The sequence below is a fragment of the Bombina bombina genome, chromosome 5 (assembly GCF_027579735.1).
Source record: "Bombina bombina isolate aBomBom1 chromosome 5, aBomBom1.pri, whole genome shotgun sequence".
Lineage (NCBI taxonomy): Eukaryota > Metazoa > Chordata > Amphibia > Anura > Bombinatoridae > Bombina > Bombina bombina.
In genome coordinates this window covers 1000557140-1000573394 of record NC_069503.1, presented here as the reverse complement: position 1 = coordinate 1000573394, position 16255 = coordinate 1000557140, and the positions used below count along the sequence as shown (strand labels likewise).

The following is a 16255-nucleotide window of genomic DNA, read 5'->3' as shown; positions in this document are numbered from 1 at the left end:
TTGGTCTTGGGGGAGGGGAAGCTACACTACAAAAAAATGAAATAAAAATAAAAAAAAAACATTTTATTTGCAAACTGGGTACTGGCAGCTGTCTGCCAGTACCCAATATGGCCCCCAATAAGGCAGAGGGGGAGGGTTAGGAAGCTGTTTTGGGGGGGATCCTACACAACAGCATATGTAAATATGCTAAAAAATATATATATATAAAAAAAAAGATACCTTTTATTTTAGTACTGGCAGACTTTCTGCCAGTACTTAAGATGGCGGGGACAATTGTGGGGTGGGGGAGGGAAGCTCTTTGGGAGGGATCAGGGGGTCTTATGTGTCAGGTGGGAAGCTGATCTCTACACTAAAGCTAAAATTAACCCTGCAAGCTCCCTACATACAAGCTACCTAATTAACCCCTTCACTGCTGGGCATAATTCATGTGTTGTGCGCAGTTGCATTTAGTGGCCTTCTAACTACCAAAAAGCAACGCCAAAGCCATATATGTCTGCTATTTCTGAACAAAGGGGATCCCAGAGAAGCATTTACAACCATTTGTGCCATAATTGCACAAGCTGTTTGTAAATAATTTCAGTGAGAAACCTAAAGTTTGTGAAAAAGTTGACTATTTTTTTTAATTTGATCACATTTGGCGGTGAAATGGTGGCATGAAATATACCAAAATGGGCCTAGATCAATACTTGGGGTAGTCTACTACACTAGTCTACTACACTAAAGCTAAAATTAACCCTACAAGCTCCCTAATTAACCCCTGCACTGCTGAGCATAATACACGTGTGGTGCGCAGCGGCATTTAGCGGCCTCCTAATTACCAAAAAGCAATGCCAAAGCCATATATGTCTGCTATTTCTGAAAAAAGGGGATCCCAGAGAAGCATTTACAACCATTTGTGCCATAATTGCACAAAATGTTTGTAAATGATTTCAGTGAGAAACCTAAAATTTGGAAAAATGTAACGTTTTTTTTAATTTGATCACATTTGGCGGTGAAATGGTGGCATGAAATATACCAAGATGGGCCTAGATCAATACTTTGGGTTGTCTACTACACTACACTACACTAAAGCTAAAATTACCCCAAAAAGCTCCCTACATGCTCCCTAATTAACCCCTTCACTGCTGGACATAATACACGTGTGGTGCGCAGTGGCATTTAGCAGCCTTCTAATTATCAAAAAGCAACATCAAAGCCATATATGTCTGCTATTTCTGAACAAAGGGGATCCCAGAGAAAAATGTACAACCATTTATGCCATAATTGCACAAGCTATTTGTAAATAATTTCAGTGAGAAACTTAAAGTTTGTGAAAAAATTTGTGAAAAAGTGAACAATTTATTTTATTTGATCGCATTTGGTGGTGAAATGGTGGCATGAAATATACCAAAATGGGCCTAGATCAATACTTTGGGATGTCTTCTAAAAAAAAATATATACATGTCAATGGCTATTCAGGGATTCCTGACAGATATCAGTGTTCCAATGTAACTAGCGCTAATTTTGAAAAAAAATGGTTTGGAAATAGCAAAGTGCTACTTGTATTTATGGCCCTATAACTTGCAAAAAAAAACAAAATTTAGAAACTATTTAGCATGGGTGTTTTTTGGTGGTTGTAGATGAGTAACAGATTTTGGGGGTCAAAGTTAGAAAAAGTGTGTTTTTCTCCATTTTTTCCTCATATTTTATAAAATTTTTTTATAGTAACTTATAGGATATGATGAAAATAATGGTATCTTTAGAAAGTCCATTTAATGGCGAGAAAAACAGTATATAATATGTGTGGGTACAGTAAACGAGTAAGAGGAAAATTACAGCTAAACACAAACACCGCAGAAATGTAAAAATAGCCCTGGTCCCAAACGGACAGAAAATGGAAAAGTGCTGTGGTCATTAAGGGGTTAATGTACACTACTGTTACACCAGATATGAGTTGCACTGGTGTGACACTGTGCCCTGGCAGGCCCTGAAACGCACACGTGTGAAGGAAACTGACTGCTATTATTTCACAGTCAAAAAAGTGTTGTTTTTATTTTAAATGTTCACTAACATCAGCAGACTGATGTTCTAGCCCTAAAAAAGGTCTTTTTGGGGTGCTGTCCTTACAGCAGAGATCAAATGAGTCCTTCAGGACTGTAGTGGACACTGAATACACTAGCCTAGCTATCGATTTCCCTATTAAATCAGCAGCAGCTACACTGTCCCTCCTCTCACTAAGAATGCAGCTTCCTGCTGTCCAGGAGGTGGGAGGGTCTGGGAGGGAGGGTCTGCTGCTGATTGGCTGGAATGTGTCTGCTGACTGTGAGGTACAGGGTCAAAGTTTTACTCAATGATGACGAATAGGGGGCGGACCGAACATCGCATATGTTCGCCCGCCGCGGCGAACGCGAACAAGCTATGTTCGCCGGGAACTATTTGCAGGCGAACTATTCGCGACATCACTATATATATATACACACATGTATGTATGTGTATGTCATGCCTAGTAAGTGTTAGTCAGACTATACAACATCTATCTCCTATCAAAATATTAGTGTGGTGTTTTTTCTGCATTTTTAATACTTATTCAGTTAAGAGACAGGAGAAAGTAAAAATATTTCAGCACCTAGTAATTTAATAACAACCAATTCAAATCTTCTGCATTTTGATTCACTAAGGGTGCCCTTAAACTGCCCACAAACAAATTAGGTTATGCAATCCAAATATACCAACACCTGAGAAACAAAATATATGCTTACCTAACAAATTAATTTTATTTCATGATGGTGAGCGTCCACAAGCCATCACATGAGGGATTAAAGTCCAGTCCTACAGGAGGAGGCAAAACAGCCCACACAACAGAACTTCCATGAATCCTTAGTCATACATATGGCCAATAGAAAGTAGAAAATAAGAAAGTAGAAAAGGATAAGCAGGGTAAAAAAAGTGCAAACTGGTACTGCCACCAAGTGTTATGGAAAAAAATCAGGGTCTTGTGTACTCTCAGCATTATAAAAGAAATTAATGTATGAGGAAAGCATACATTTTGTTTTTTTTCATGATGGTGAGAGTCCACAAGCCAAAACATGTGGAATCCTATACCCAAGTTGGGAAGTCCACAAATGAAATCGGGAGGGAAAAACAGTTAAGACAGGTACTAAACAGGCACTGCAACCTGCAGAACTTTCCTACCAAAAGCAGCCTCAGACAAGGCAAATGTGTCAAGATGGTAGAATTTGGTAAAGGTATGAAAAGATGACCAAGCAGCTGTCTGGAACATCTATTCAAGGGAAGCGTAATTTCTAAAAGCCCAAGAAGTGTCGACTGCTTTGATAGAATGAACAGTAATTAATTCAGGGGGAGACCTCACAAATTAAGGCTTTAAGTCACCCTGCCAAGGTGATTGCAGTATATTTCTGTCCCACGCAGGGGACCTCATAAATGGATAAACAAAGAAGAAGAAATTCTGAATTATTTGAAGATAAAATGTTAAGGCCCAAACTACATCCAAGTTATGAAGTGATCTCTCTTTAGTGTTTTTGTTTTTGGTGCTGGACAGAGCAAGGGGACTAAAATTTCCTAATTGATATTTTCAGAATAAACAACCTTGAGGAAGGAAACAGTAGTTTGTTCTTAAAACTGCTTTATCCTGATAAAAAAAAAAACACAGATAAGGAGAATCCCAAGAAAGAGCAGGACTCAGATGCGCTTCTTAATGAGGAAATGGCCAAGAGAGAAAGAACCTTTCAAGACAACAGTTGAATGTCCAGACTATGCATAGGTTCAAACAGCTGAGCCTAAAGAAACCCTTTAAAATTAAGTTAAGGTTCCACAGGGGGAAGCAGACCTGATAACTGGTCTTATCCTGAACAAAGCTTGAACAAATGTTTGAATGTCAGGGAATCTCGAAATATTGTAATGCAAGACTGAAAGGGCAGAAATGTGGCCTTTAAAGAAACAGTCCGGTCAAAATTTAGATGCCCATAGATGAATTACATCTTTGAATAGCAACATATTTGCAATATACATGTATTGTCAAAAATGCTTCTAGTAAACGTTATCACTGTTTTAGTGTTACATTTTTTCTCTGCACGTGCATGTGAAGCATAGTTAGATATTCTCAGTGCACTAGCATTTTAAATACTGCAGCTGCTCAGAGCACCAATGGGGCTTGTATCATGTCAGCAATGAACAAATTGAGTTATTACCAGATGGTACAAGCACCTTAGGCTCTCTGAGCAAGTGCTGTGTTTAAAATGCTGGTGCACGGTGCATACTTCCTAGAAAAGTTTTAAATCAAATTAAATGACCAGGAAATAACTAGTGCATCTAATAGAGTCACTTGTGGATCTCAAGATCTTGCACAACACTGGGATAGCTTGTAATTCAAGTGAGAATCTATGATGTCTATATCTGGCTTTCCCCAACAATTCTCCATATACCTCCTGATTCAAAGACCATCACCGGGGTCAAAGTTCTGACGACCGAGGAACTCTGCTTCCCAATTATCCACTCCCAGAATGGGAATAGCTGAAATCATGCAATGATGGTGTACTGGCCAAGTCAGAATGCAGGTTACCTCTTTCATTGCTAAAGCATTTTGAGTACCACCTTGGTGTTTGATGTAAGCCACTACAGTGACATTGTCTAAATGAAACTTCAGAAAAGACTCCAGTCTTAGCAGGGGCCATCTCTGTAGAGCCTTGAAGATTACAAGGAGAGCTCTAAGATGTTAATCAGAAGCCTCACCTCCCGAGGAAACTCCCTGCACTTTCAGGGAACCTCAGTCTGCTCCCCAATCCAGCAGGCTTGCGTCCACAGTAAATACAACCCAATTTGGACGAAGGTAAAAGGCTATCTTAATCAAGATAGGTGATTCTGCCACCAAGTTAGAGACTATCTTGTCTTGAAGTCTAAATAGATCTTTCTAGAGAGACTGTTGAAATCTCTATTTCATTGTTGGCAAACTATTTTCATGCATTGAAGCAGAGTAGGAAGAAGAGTTTGATGGAGAGGAGCACAGGGCTTCTGCAATTTGAGTTTGCGAGCATCTGTGAGAGACAATCTAATTGCTACAAAATTTATGATGAAACCCAGAAAGACAACTCTGGTATGTGTTAGTAGAAAGTTTTTCGGGAGGTTGATTTTCCAACCATGGGAATGAAGAAACTGTGTTTGTATGCTTCTGAGCCATCTCAAAGAAGCGGCCTGTACCAGAATGAAGTCTAGGTAGGGAGCTACTGCTGAGCTCTGAGAAGCTCTGAGAAGATTCTTGGGGCTGGTGCCAGAACAAATGGGAGCAGCACACATTGTTAATGCCTGTTTAGAAAGGCAAATCTTAGAAAACTTGTATGGTCCATGTGAATAGGGAAATGCAAATAGGGATGCTGTCACGCCATACTGCAGTAGCAACAGCAGCTGAAATGAGCTCCTTAGGAAACCTTAAAGTTTTCTGTCCATTGGATACTTAAAAGAGGTACTGTCCTCTAAAGGAATGGTAGCCTTCCTAGTCAAAGTGGAAAAGGCACTCTCCATCTTTGGAAAAGTCTCCCATGCCTCCATTTTTTCAGAGATTTAAGGAAAAATTATTTTGAATTTGACAAAGGGAATGTCTGGTTTGTTCCATTCCTTGCTAATTAGCTCAGAAACTCCATCAGGAAGGTAGATAACCTTTTTTTGGGACTGCCTTAAAAAATGTATCAATCTTTTTCACAGATTGTTGGTTAGTCTGCAGGTGTAGGGTCCCCAATCTGCAAGGCAAGTTAAAACTTACTGCAATAGATTGTGTATATGCTACAGTTTAAAATTAAAGGACCCATCTTCTGCTACTTTGTCAAATAGGGGTACTGGATATCTCAATAACTGTCCTCAGCTGAGGAGGAGGATTCTAATTATAATTGTACTCCTGGAGGATACAGGGTACCTACACGGGTAGCTCCTTAGAGATGTCCCAGATGACCCTAGGGACTATGAAGGGATCTTTTTGTCCCTTGCAATAGTTTGCATTTAACTGGTGGAGGCATGAAAGCAATCAGTTGTGAAATTGCAGAGTGAATGTTTTAAGATAGGAGACAGGGCCGTAGAACTGCCCAGGGGATAAATCTGATGGGTAACAAATATTTTTTGTAGAGTATACACTATGTATTATAGCACATAAACACAAACTCACTCACAGATAATCACACTCTCACACACACATAGACACACACACACACACAAAGACACTAACGCTCTCACACACACTAACACACTCTCACACACACAAAAATACAATCACTCTTTCACCCACAGACTCACAAACAGAAAGACACTGACAAGCACAAAAACACAGACACACTCTTACACTTACATACAGAGATCTACCCCCACACAAACACACACACAGGCATACTCCCACCCAATGACACTTAGACACATTTATATTATACACAGAGACACACACACAGAAGAGAGAAATAAGTGTAGGCATGTGCAGTATGTTGCAAATGCACGTCACCCTTTTGGCTGTGGCTGTGTCCCACCAAACCCGGACATTTACATGTCCAGGCCTGACACATCTTCAAACCCGGACATACAAATGGAAAACCCGAATTGTCCACGTCATTCCTGGAGAGGTGGCAACCCCATGTACTGCCCATGTCAATACTCCCTAAGTCCCATGGCCCCACCGGGATACAATATAGAGGTGCACCTGGTTACAATCCAGGACCTCTACCCTGCATACTTTGAGACTCCTTGAGAGGAAAAAACACAAGGTGAAACACTAGAGAAGTATATGTGTATTTACCCATGAATAGAGTTCTGTCCACCCAGAGCAAATTTCATAGATATTATTATATAAATTAGATAAAAGGATATATTGATGAGACAGCATCTTCACTTCCTCGCTTGCTTTGTTCTGGTAATCCATTATACTCTTACACTGGCATTGCTCCTCTGTAGATGAAAATGTAATAAATATAATAGATTTTATAATCTTGTATTGCCCACTCGTTTAAACTATTGACCTATTTTACTTGATTGGGAACTGTTAGGCTACACATCAGGCAATCAATAGCAGTAAGGTACCTCACATAGGCTATAAAAATACAGTTTCATGTATTACTAGATTATAGATATAGTTGTCAACAATGTGCATGAGTGTATTTTAATTTTGAATAGAAGCATATTTGCAAAATACTTGCATTAACAAAAATGCTTCTAGTAAAGCCTATCAGTGATTCAGTGACGTACACACATATGCTCTTCATGCCTTGTGCACCAGCATAGAAATACCGGGCCTTCTCTGTTATTGGTAGTGTGTATGAACAATGACATGATACACATGTGGTGTACTGTATGAGTGAACATTTTACAGCATATGTGCATATGCCGCTAAAATAGTGATGATGTTTGCTAGAAGCAGTTGCTAATAATATTACACTGAAAAAATGCTTCTATTCAAAACTGAAATGCACTTATGTTTATTTAAGTTTTGACTATTATGCCCCTTTAAGTAATACATTTTGTTGACTACTGGTAAGATAGACTGTAGTGCTAGACTACAAAACACCTGAATATTAAAACTGCACTTGATGTGTCTTTATTTTGCAAAATATTATTTAATGCTGCAGCTAAATACATACTCCATTTAACCCCATGGTTACTATCATAGGTTACAACAAATAAATCAAGTATAACATATTTCAGTAATGAATGAAATAGAATAAATACCACCTTCTGCTTGTGTAGTAAACTTCACAGCCGTCATGGAACATGAGACAGTCACTTCTTTGCTCTCTGCTTTTGGTTCAGATAAAAGTCCTGTAGAAACCAAAATTATGTATTATATTACTCAGTGGAGGCTCCTCCATATGCGCACAGCCGCACGTGAACCCCCAGCCCAAATGAAAAAAAAATCTGAATAAAATATAATTTTCCCAATAGCCCCCCTATTGGAAAAATTATATTTAATTTCTACCCCAAAAAAGTAAAAGCCAAACTGTTTATTTTTTAAAAAGAAAAAAAAAATGGTAACTTTTTTTAAAATTATTTAACTGCATGTGTGGTTATAGCCTACATGCCTCTCATATACTGCTCATTACATTTGCCTGCAGCCTGCTCCCAGCCTCCAACCCATCCCTATAGTGTCTTAATCGCACAGTTCAGCCTGTGCTACAGTGCGAGTGAGCAGAGGTGGTGCTAACGGTCCGCATACGTGACGTCATCACTCCAGTCACATGATGGCGCTTCATGAGGCTCCTCCCCCTCAACTGCATGAAATCTCATTGTAGAGATAGTCGTTGAGCTGAGAGGAGCTCATTTTGGGCAGTTAGTCAGTGACAGTGACCAGGCAGGTTGGTGGCGTGGGCACTTTAAAACAGAAGTTGACCGTAGAGGCTGGATCTAAAAGCCCCAGGAGTGCATATGGCAGAGCAGGCAGAACTATAGCAATGCATCCACACGCTGCATGTAACCACAGAAGAAGATCTATGAAGTAAAGGTGGCTGGCTGCTGTCAGAAGTGTTTGGTAAGCTTGTGTTTTGTGAGTTGGGATATGAGAGGGTTGTGACTGGGTTTCCACTACACTGTTCTGTTTTCAGCTATAGGACTCCTGTCCTAACCTTGTTCCAGTTCCTGTATAGAGCCACAGAGCTCTGAACAAAGAGAAATCAGCCAGTGTTATGAGCATATTTCTGATGGCAGCCAATTGTAAAACAAATAACTTTAATGAAAATAATGACTTCTAGTTAACTTGCGAATGCACCTTCATGTTAAGTCTGGTCACTACTGACATCTTAAAGACGCCATCAGCTAGCAAACTCTCGCTACACAGTAAAAACAGGTGGGAATATCTCAGTATTAAAAAAGAGTCAGTATAAATTGGATGAGAATGTTTTAATACAACTTTAAGGGAGTGTTGAGAATGTTTGCTGTTGTAATCAGTTGGAAAAGAGACCCTTTCTCAGCAGGAGCTTTGGTGACTATGGCCTTTCCGGAGCGGGTGGTGGGTGACATATTTGGGGTAATATGAGGGATGTGTAAAATGTGATGTTACTGGTTATAGTGTTAAGATGGGAGGGGATATGTAGTTGTGCTGGGGAGAAACCTATTATTAACAAATTCCATTAAATGTTGTCTTGTCTGTGTGGTTAAAGCATTTGTGTTGGAATGCAGTGGTTTTCCCTGGGATATTATTTTTACTGGTGGCAGATCAGAAAAATTAGGTTTCAAATTCAGACCTTCAAGTAATATCATTCACCTTTCATTATTAGCCTATGTGTTTGCTGTGTGTGTCCTACAAGCCTTTAAACTGGCTAGTGGCAGCATTTAGGTGCAGAGAGCATAGGTCAAGGTCCTTTTTGTCTGAAAGTTCAATAAATACTGTAGTCTTTTCTCACAATTTTGTTTTGTGTTTTATTTTATTATAAAAAGATTGAGTTTGTCTGTTGGTGAGAGGTATTGACAAGGGACTACTGGATAAGGGTCACCACACAAAAAACATTGACCTGCCACTGCCTGCACTGATATCATGTGAGTGTGACATGATGCTTCACTATTGTCTCTGACTACAGGGGTTAGTGTTTCTGTTTTACCCATTGGTGTTTATGTGTGTATGTGACTAATTTGCTCCTTTACTATTTATTATTTAGCAATATAAGGATACTTATCTAGTTCTGTAATACTTGATTAATGTATAGAAAGTTTATGTGCAGGGGCATAGGTTTTGCTAGTTTTTTTTAGTAACCAGAAAGCAAATTTGATGATAAAAGCCCTATCTGAATCATGAAAGTTTAATTTTGACTAGACCATCCCTTTACTTGAGTCTGAAAAGGGAACTATTGCTATGTTTTTTTGTGCATTTTTGTTTAGTGTGTGTAGGTGTGTGTGTGTGTGTGTGTATATATATATATATATATATATATATATAATTATAGAGTTTAGAATTTGTGTCTACTTTGGTTCAAATGGGTGGGGCTTTATCAAAGGGGCGTGGTTTTGTGCACCACCATCTTAAAAATTCACCAGCCGCCACTGATATTACTAACTCTTTGCTATCACCAGCAGAGGCTTCAGTGCACAATATGGTACATTAGGTCACTAATATCTTCCAAGCTGCATTGCATGTTTTGTTATTTGTATTGTGTCGCTATGGCAACAAGGGGTTTGCACTAAAGCAGAAACTCAGTTGATGCAACACAAAAAGCCAATATCTTCTTAGTGAACTGAAAAGTAATCCAGTTTCTTTTATCTCAGACTACCGGAAATGCATTAAATGGATAGTCTACTTAAAAAGATAGAATACGCATTTTTTACCCATTCCCAAGCATTGCACAACCAACATTGTTAAATAAATATACTTTACAACCTTTAAAACTCTAGAGTCCTGATATTCAAAGGTTCTCCAGCTTGGAGAGAAATTGCAGTTCAGATTTCCCCAGGGCTGAACTCACTGAATATTCAAAAGAAAAAGGGCGGAACTATCCAGCACTGGGAGATCTCTCTCTGATTTCTATATATGAAAGAGAGACAAGCCCAGTGCAACACAGCACTGCATGATATGAGCGTTTTGTTACACTTACACTTTGTGCTTTGTATTTTAGATTACTTAATACTTTAGATTGGGTCCTTTCAGTATTAAAGGGACATGAAACCCAAAAATTTTCTTTTATGATTCAGATAGATAATGCAATTTTAAAAACGTTCTAATTTACTTCTCTTACCTGTTTTTTTATTTTCTTGGTATCATTTGTTGAAGGAGCAGCAATGTACTACTGGTTTCTAACTGAAAACATGGGTGAGCTAATGACAATCAGTATATATATATATATATATATATATATATATATACTGTATATATATATATATATATATATATACTGTATATATATATATATATGCAGCCACCAATCAGCAGCTAAAACCTAGGTTCTTTGCTGCTCCTGAGCTTGCCTAGATAAACCTTTCAGCAAAGGATAACAAGAGAAGGTAGCAAATTAAACAATATAAGTAAAGGAAAGCTGTTTAAAATTGTATTCTCTATCTATCATGAAAGAAAATGTTTGGGTTTCATGTCCCTTTAAGCTTTGCACTTTTTCATTTATATTTTAACACATTTAGATTTAGCTCTTGCAGAGATTTTACAAATTCTGATTATGTTTTGAAAGTTTCTGTGTTACTTTAACAAATAAAGATAAAGTTTTGTATATTTCTGTGTAGCTTTTACAAATTACACTGCTCATTGAATTTGCTGCATTACAAACTAAAACTTACAGCTTCAAAAAGTGAGAGGGACAGGACAGTCCCCTGGGTTGAACAGGGGAGTTTCCAGGGTATGTCTGAAGCTCTTTTACAAGTCTTGTGACATTTTGAAAGCATTTTAAACAAGCTTTTCAAACTGATTTGTTTTCCCAGCTGTGTGCAGGGGGTTTGCTCAAAATTCACAATATAATTATTTTAACTACGAGAACAGTAATATATACTAAAATATAGACAACAAACATGTTAAATTGTAGTCAAAACACAGTTTAATTTGTAATTGTTGCAAATGGAGCCTTTAAATCAGCCCCAGGATTCCTCCAGTTACCTTCGTTCTCCCATGTGACATTTTGTATCTCAGAGAGCTTCATTATTTTTTATGGAAAGCATCTCATCTCTCTGGGACTTCCAGGTTCCTCTCCTTTTCTTCAGCGAGGACCTCAATCTCTCTCTGTTTCTAAGCCCTTGCAGGCCCCCTTCATCTAAGTGCATTTTATTAGCTTTCCACAGCAAGACAGTGCTAGTTAATGTGTGTCATATAGATAACACTGTTCTCACTCTTGTGGAGTTACGAATGAGTCAGCACTGATTGGCTAAAATGCAAGCCTGTAAATAGCACTGAGATAAGGGGGCAATTTGCAGAGGCTTAGATACAAGGTAATCACAGAGGTAAAAATTATATTTATGTAACCATGTTGGGTACACAAAAATTCTGGAGTAGACAGTCCATTTAATTAAAATAATATATAAATACAAAAAAAGAAGTAGAAAACATTTCATAAATGCCCTAAATGGCTATCTCTTTAATAAACCATAAGTCTTCCCATGAAAGATATTTTGCACTTTTGACTGTGATGTAACTCATGCTAAAAGGTAAAACCCCTGCCCGTTATATGTCTTGATAACATACCTGGGTGGATGACATCAACTGTTTGTTTCAAACTACTCCATCCTTTAAAAAATAATACAAATAAATAAATAGATTTAGGTATATAAATATATATACTGTATGTGGATATACTGTATTATATATATATATATATATATATATATATATATATATATATAATTTAGATTTAAGTATATTTGTGGATAGATAGAGAGATAGATAAAGAGATAGATAGAGCGATAGATAGATGTACATAGACAAATGTGTAAAACGAAGGCACAGTTAAAGACCACTAAACAAGGGAGATCTAGGTAGTTGTAAATAAACAGCAGATGGACTTTAAAGAGTAATGGCACAGAGATTATATCTAGAAATAGGAACATATAAGTGTCTTACATAGGAGGGGCAGTGGATGTCACAAATCACATTTTTACATGGGTTGTAAAAGCAGATATATTTACTCAAAAATTGGTTATACAGGGAGTGCAGAATTATTAGGCAAATGAGTATTTTGACCACATCATCCTCTTTATGCATGTTGTCTTACTCCAAGCTGTATAGGCTTGAAAGCCTACTACCAATTAAGCATATTAGGTGATGTGCATCTCTGTAATGAGAAGGGGTGTGGTCTAATGACATCAACACCCTATATCAGGTGTGCATAATTATTAGGCAACTTCCTTTCCTTTGGCAAAATGGGTCAAAAGAAGGACTTGACAGGCTCAGAAAAGTAAAAAATAGTGAGATATCTTGCAGAGGGATGCAGCACTCTTAAAATTGCAAAGCTTCTGAAGCGTGATCATCGAACAATCAAGCGTTTCATTCAAAATAGTCAACAGGGTCGCAAGAAGCGTGTGGAAAAACCAAGGCGCAAAAAACTGCCCATGAACTGAGAAAAGTCAAGCGTGCAGCTGCCAAGATGCCACTTGCCACCAGTTTGGCCATATTTCAGAGCTGCAACATCACTGGAGTGCCCAAAAGCACAAGGTGTGCAATACTCAGAGACATGGCCAAGGTAAGAAAGGCTGAAAGACGACCACCACTGAACAAGACACACAAGCTGAAACGTCAAGACTGGGCCAAGAAATATCTCAAGACTGATTTTTCTAAGGTTTTATGGACTGATGAAATGAGAGTGAGTCTTGATAGGCCAGATGGATGGGCCCGTGGCTGGATTGGTAAAGGGCAGAGAGCTCCAGTCCGACTCAGACGCCAGCAAGGTGGAGGTGGAGTACTGGTTTGGGCTGGTATCATCAAAGATGAGCTTGTGGGGCCTTTTCGGGTTGAGGATGGAGTCAAGCTCAACTCCCATTCCTACTGCCAGTTTCTGGAAGACACCTTCTTCAAGCAGTGGTACAGGAAGAAGTCTGCATCCTTCAAGAAAAACATGATTTTCATGCAGGACAATCCTCCATCACACGCGTCCAAGTACTCCACAGCGTGGCTGGCAAGAAAGGGTATAAAAGAAGAAAATCTAATGACATGGCCTCCTTGTTCACCTGATCTGAACCCCATTGAGAACCTGTGGTCCATCATTAAATGTGAGATTTACAAGGAGGGAAAACAGTACACCTCTCTGAACAGTGTCTGGGAGGCTGTGGTTGCTGCTGCACGCAATGTTGATGGTGAACAGATCAAAACACTGACAGAATCCATGGATGGCAGGCTTTTGAGTGTCCTTGCAAAGAAAGGTGGCTATATTGGTCACTGATTTGTTTTTGTTTTGTTTTTAAATGTCAGAAATGTATATTTGTGAATGTTGAGATGTTATATTGGTTTCACTGGTAAAAATAAATAATTGAAATGGGTATATATTTGTTTTTTGTTAAGTTGCCTAATAATTATGCACAGTAATAGTCACCTGCACACAAAGATATCCCCCTAAAATAGCTAAAACTAAAAACAAACTAAAAACTACTTCCAAAAATATTCAGCTTTGATATTAATGAGTTTTTTGGGTTCATTGAGAACATGGTTGTTGTTCAATAATAAAATTAATCCTCAAAAATACAACTTGCCTAATAATTCTGCACTCCCTGTATGTATGATTAGCTGTATGATTCCCAAATGTCCTTTAATTTAAAAAAGAAGCATTTTGTAAGGTTTATCTTTTATTTACTAGTCTGCTTTGTTCAACTAATTAGTATTTTAATTATTTTTTTATATTTTATACATGTAGGTAGTTTACTTGTAGTTTAATTGTTTTCGTCCTTTCTTTAAATGGGTAAATATCTTTAAAACATTGTTTTAACATCCTTAACCTTTCTGGATTTTAAACTAAGTCCTGTGGAGGGAAGAAAGAGGATTTAGTTGCACAGCTGTGGAGGGACAAAACATGGTAGAGAGGACTGAATGAGATCTAATGATGACTGAGACCCAGTGATATCCCTCAGGAACATGTCTGAAGCATCTTTGTGCCACTAGTGTTTAATTTCATTATTATACACAGTGCTAAAAACACACGCATGCTCTCAAGCCTACCATAGTATGCATTTATGGATAGGAGCTAACATTCATCAAAGAGAAAGAGGTTTATTTGATAAAACAAGTTTATTATTTTTTTCTAAAGTCCTGTGAGCAGCTGGCATGGTAGACCCTTGCAGTTCACATGAATAAAAAACCTAAAATGAGCTAATAATCAATGAAGTAGTGAAAGGAAAGGGTGCGGAGTACCAAGGAATGCAGCTTTCTGAAACAGAAACTTTAAAAAAAATGAGGAAGAAAGCACAAGGCACAGAAGGTTCCTGTTAAATAGTTTGTTTTAAGTTTCTGTCTCCAAGTAGATGGCTTAATATCTGCTGAGTGTATTGTCACATGAACAAGTACCTTTTAGTAATTAACAGAATAAAGCAATATTCTTATACCTATGTGATATTAAGTGAGACCACTAGATGGCAGAAGAAACACACTATTACATTTTTCTATCCTTTTGGCTGCGTCTGCACTGACTTTTTTTTTTAGCCTTTTACTGTAAGTTTTGTATTAAAAGTGATCCAATATGCTGGTTTTAAAACTCTACATATCTTTATATCATCCCTTTACCACTAAATGGACAGAGAACTTAAAACTTTGAATTCCTCCATAAAGGGACATAAAAAAAACATTTTTTTCTTTCATTATTCAGATAGAGCATTTACTTCTATTGTCAAATTTGCTTAATTTTCTTGGTATCCTTTGTTGAAAAGCAGGGAAGCTCAGGACTGTGCAAGTGTCCTACAGCACTATATGGCAGAAGTTTTGCAAGAAGGCTCTACATTAGCAAGAGATGGCAGCACTTTTTCCTGTTATGTATTGCTCCAGATATGTGCACACTACCTATCTAGATATCTCTTCAACAAAGAGTAACATGAGAACAAAGCAAATTAGATAATAAAAGTAAACCGAACACGTTTATTCTTTGTCTGAACCATGAAAGAAAAATTGTGGGCTTCATGTCCACGTATTATTTATTTTTTCCACCTTTATCTCTAAAAAGTGTGTTTTTCCCACTACTCACATAGAGGCTGGAATTAAAGTGATGGCAAACTGTGTGCATATGCTTCGCTGTATGTGAACAAGCTTTCAAAATCAATGGCACTTTCATTCATTAGCTGCGTTTAATATGCGTTTATAAAAATATAATATAACATTCAACTTTCAACGTTCCTTCGCCCGTCTATTTTCTTACCCAGTTTTTTTAGTTACGTTCGTAGATCTTTCAATAATAACTGGGGCCATCTGGCGTCCTTCGAAGGAGCACACACGTACCTTACTCGGATAGCGCGTGCGCTAATTATTTTATCCCGCTTCAGAGTCTACTCTTCATATAGTGGCACCATGTGCCCGCTTAGAGGAATAGTGCCGAAAACAAAATATCACAGAGGCACAATCCGATAGCAGCAGCGCACGTATACAATGTATATGAATACATCGTGTACATTGCAGCAGACAAAATATTTAGCGCATGCGCAAAGCTATTCTTGAAGACACCAAGCTCGGAAAATTACATAGGGAGTGGGTGGGACCGCTCTTTACATGACACAGCCAAGTAAGCAGGAAGAAGAGAGGGGGAGGAGTAAACATCCGTAATGCGGTAAGAAAAAGATACGTTTATTAATTATAGTTTGGAAATTAAAAAAAAGTTAGGGATCCACCTTATAATACATTTAA

General features: G+C 38.0%; 1 protein-coding gene across 1 annotated transcript in view; it reads right to left on the bottom strand.

Annotated features, from left to right (window-relative positions):
• Nucleotides 1–16255, bottom strand: part of MATN2 (matrilin 2) — a 295468-nt gene that overhangs the window by 10155 nt on the left and 269058 nt on the right. Inside the window, exons 14-16 of the mRNA XM_053715235.1 lie at nt 12128–12169; nt 7696–7782; nt 6838–6915 (exon numbers count right to left, since the gene is read on the bottom strand). Coding sequence (XP_053571210.1) covers nt 6838–6915; nt 7696–7782; nt 12128–12169 — 207 coding nt within the window. The remainder of the gene's footprint in view (nt 1–6837; nt 6916–7695; nt 7783–12127; nt 12170–16255) is intronic.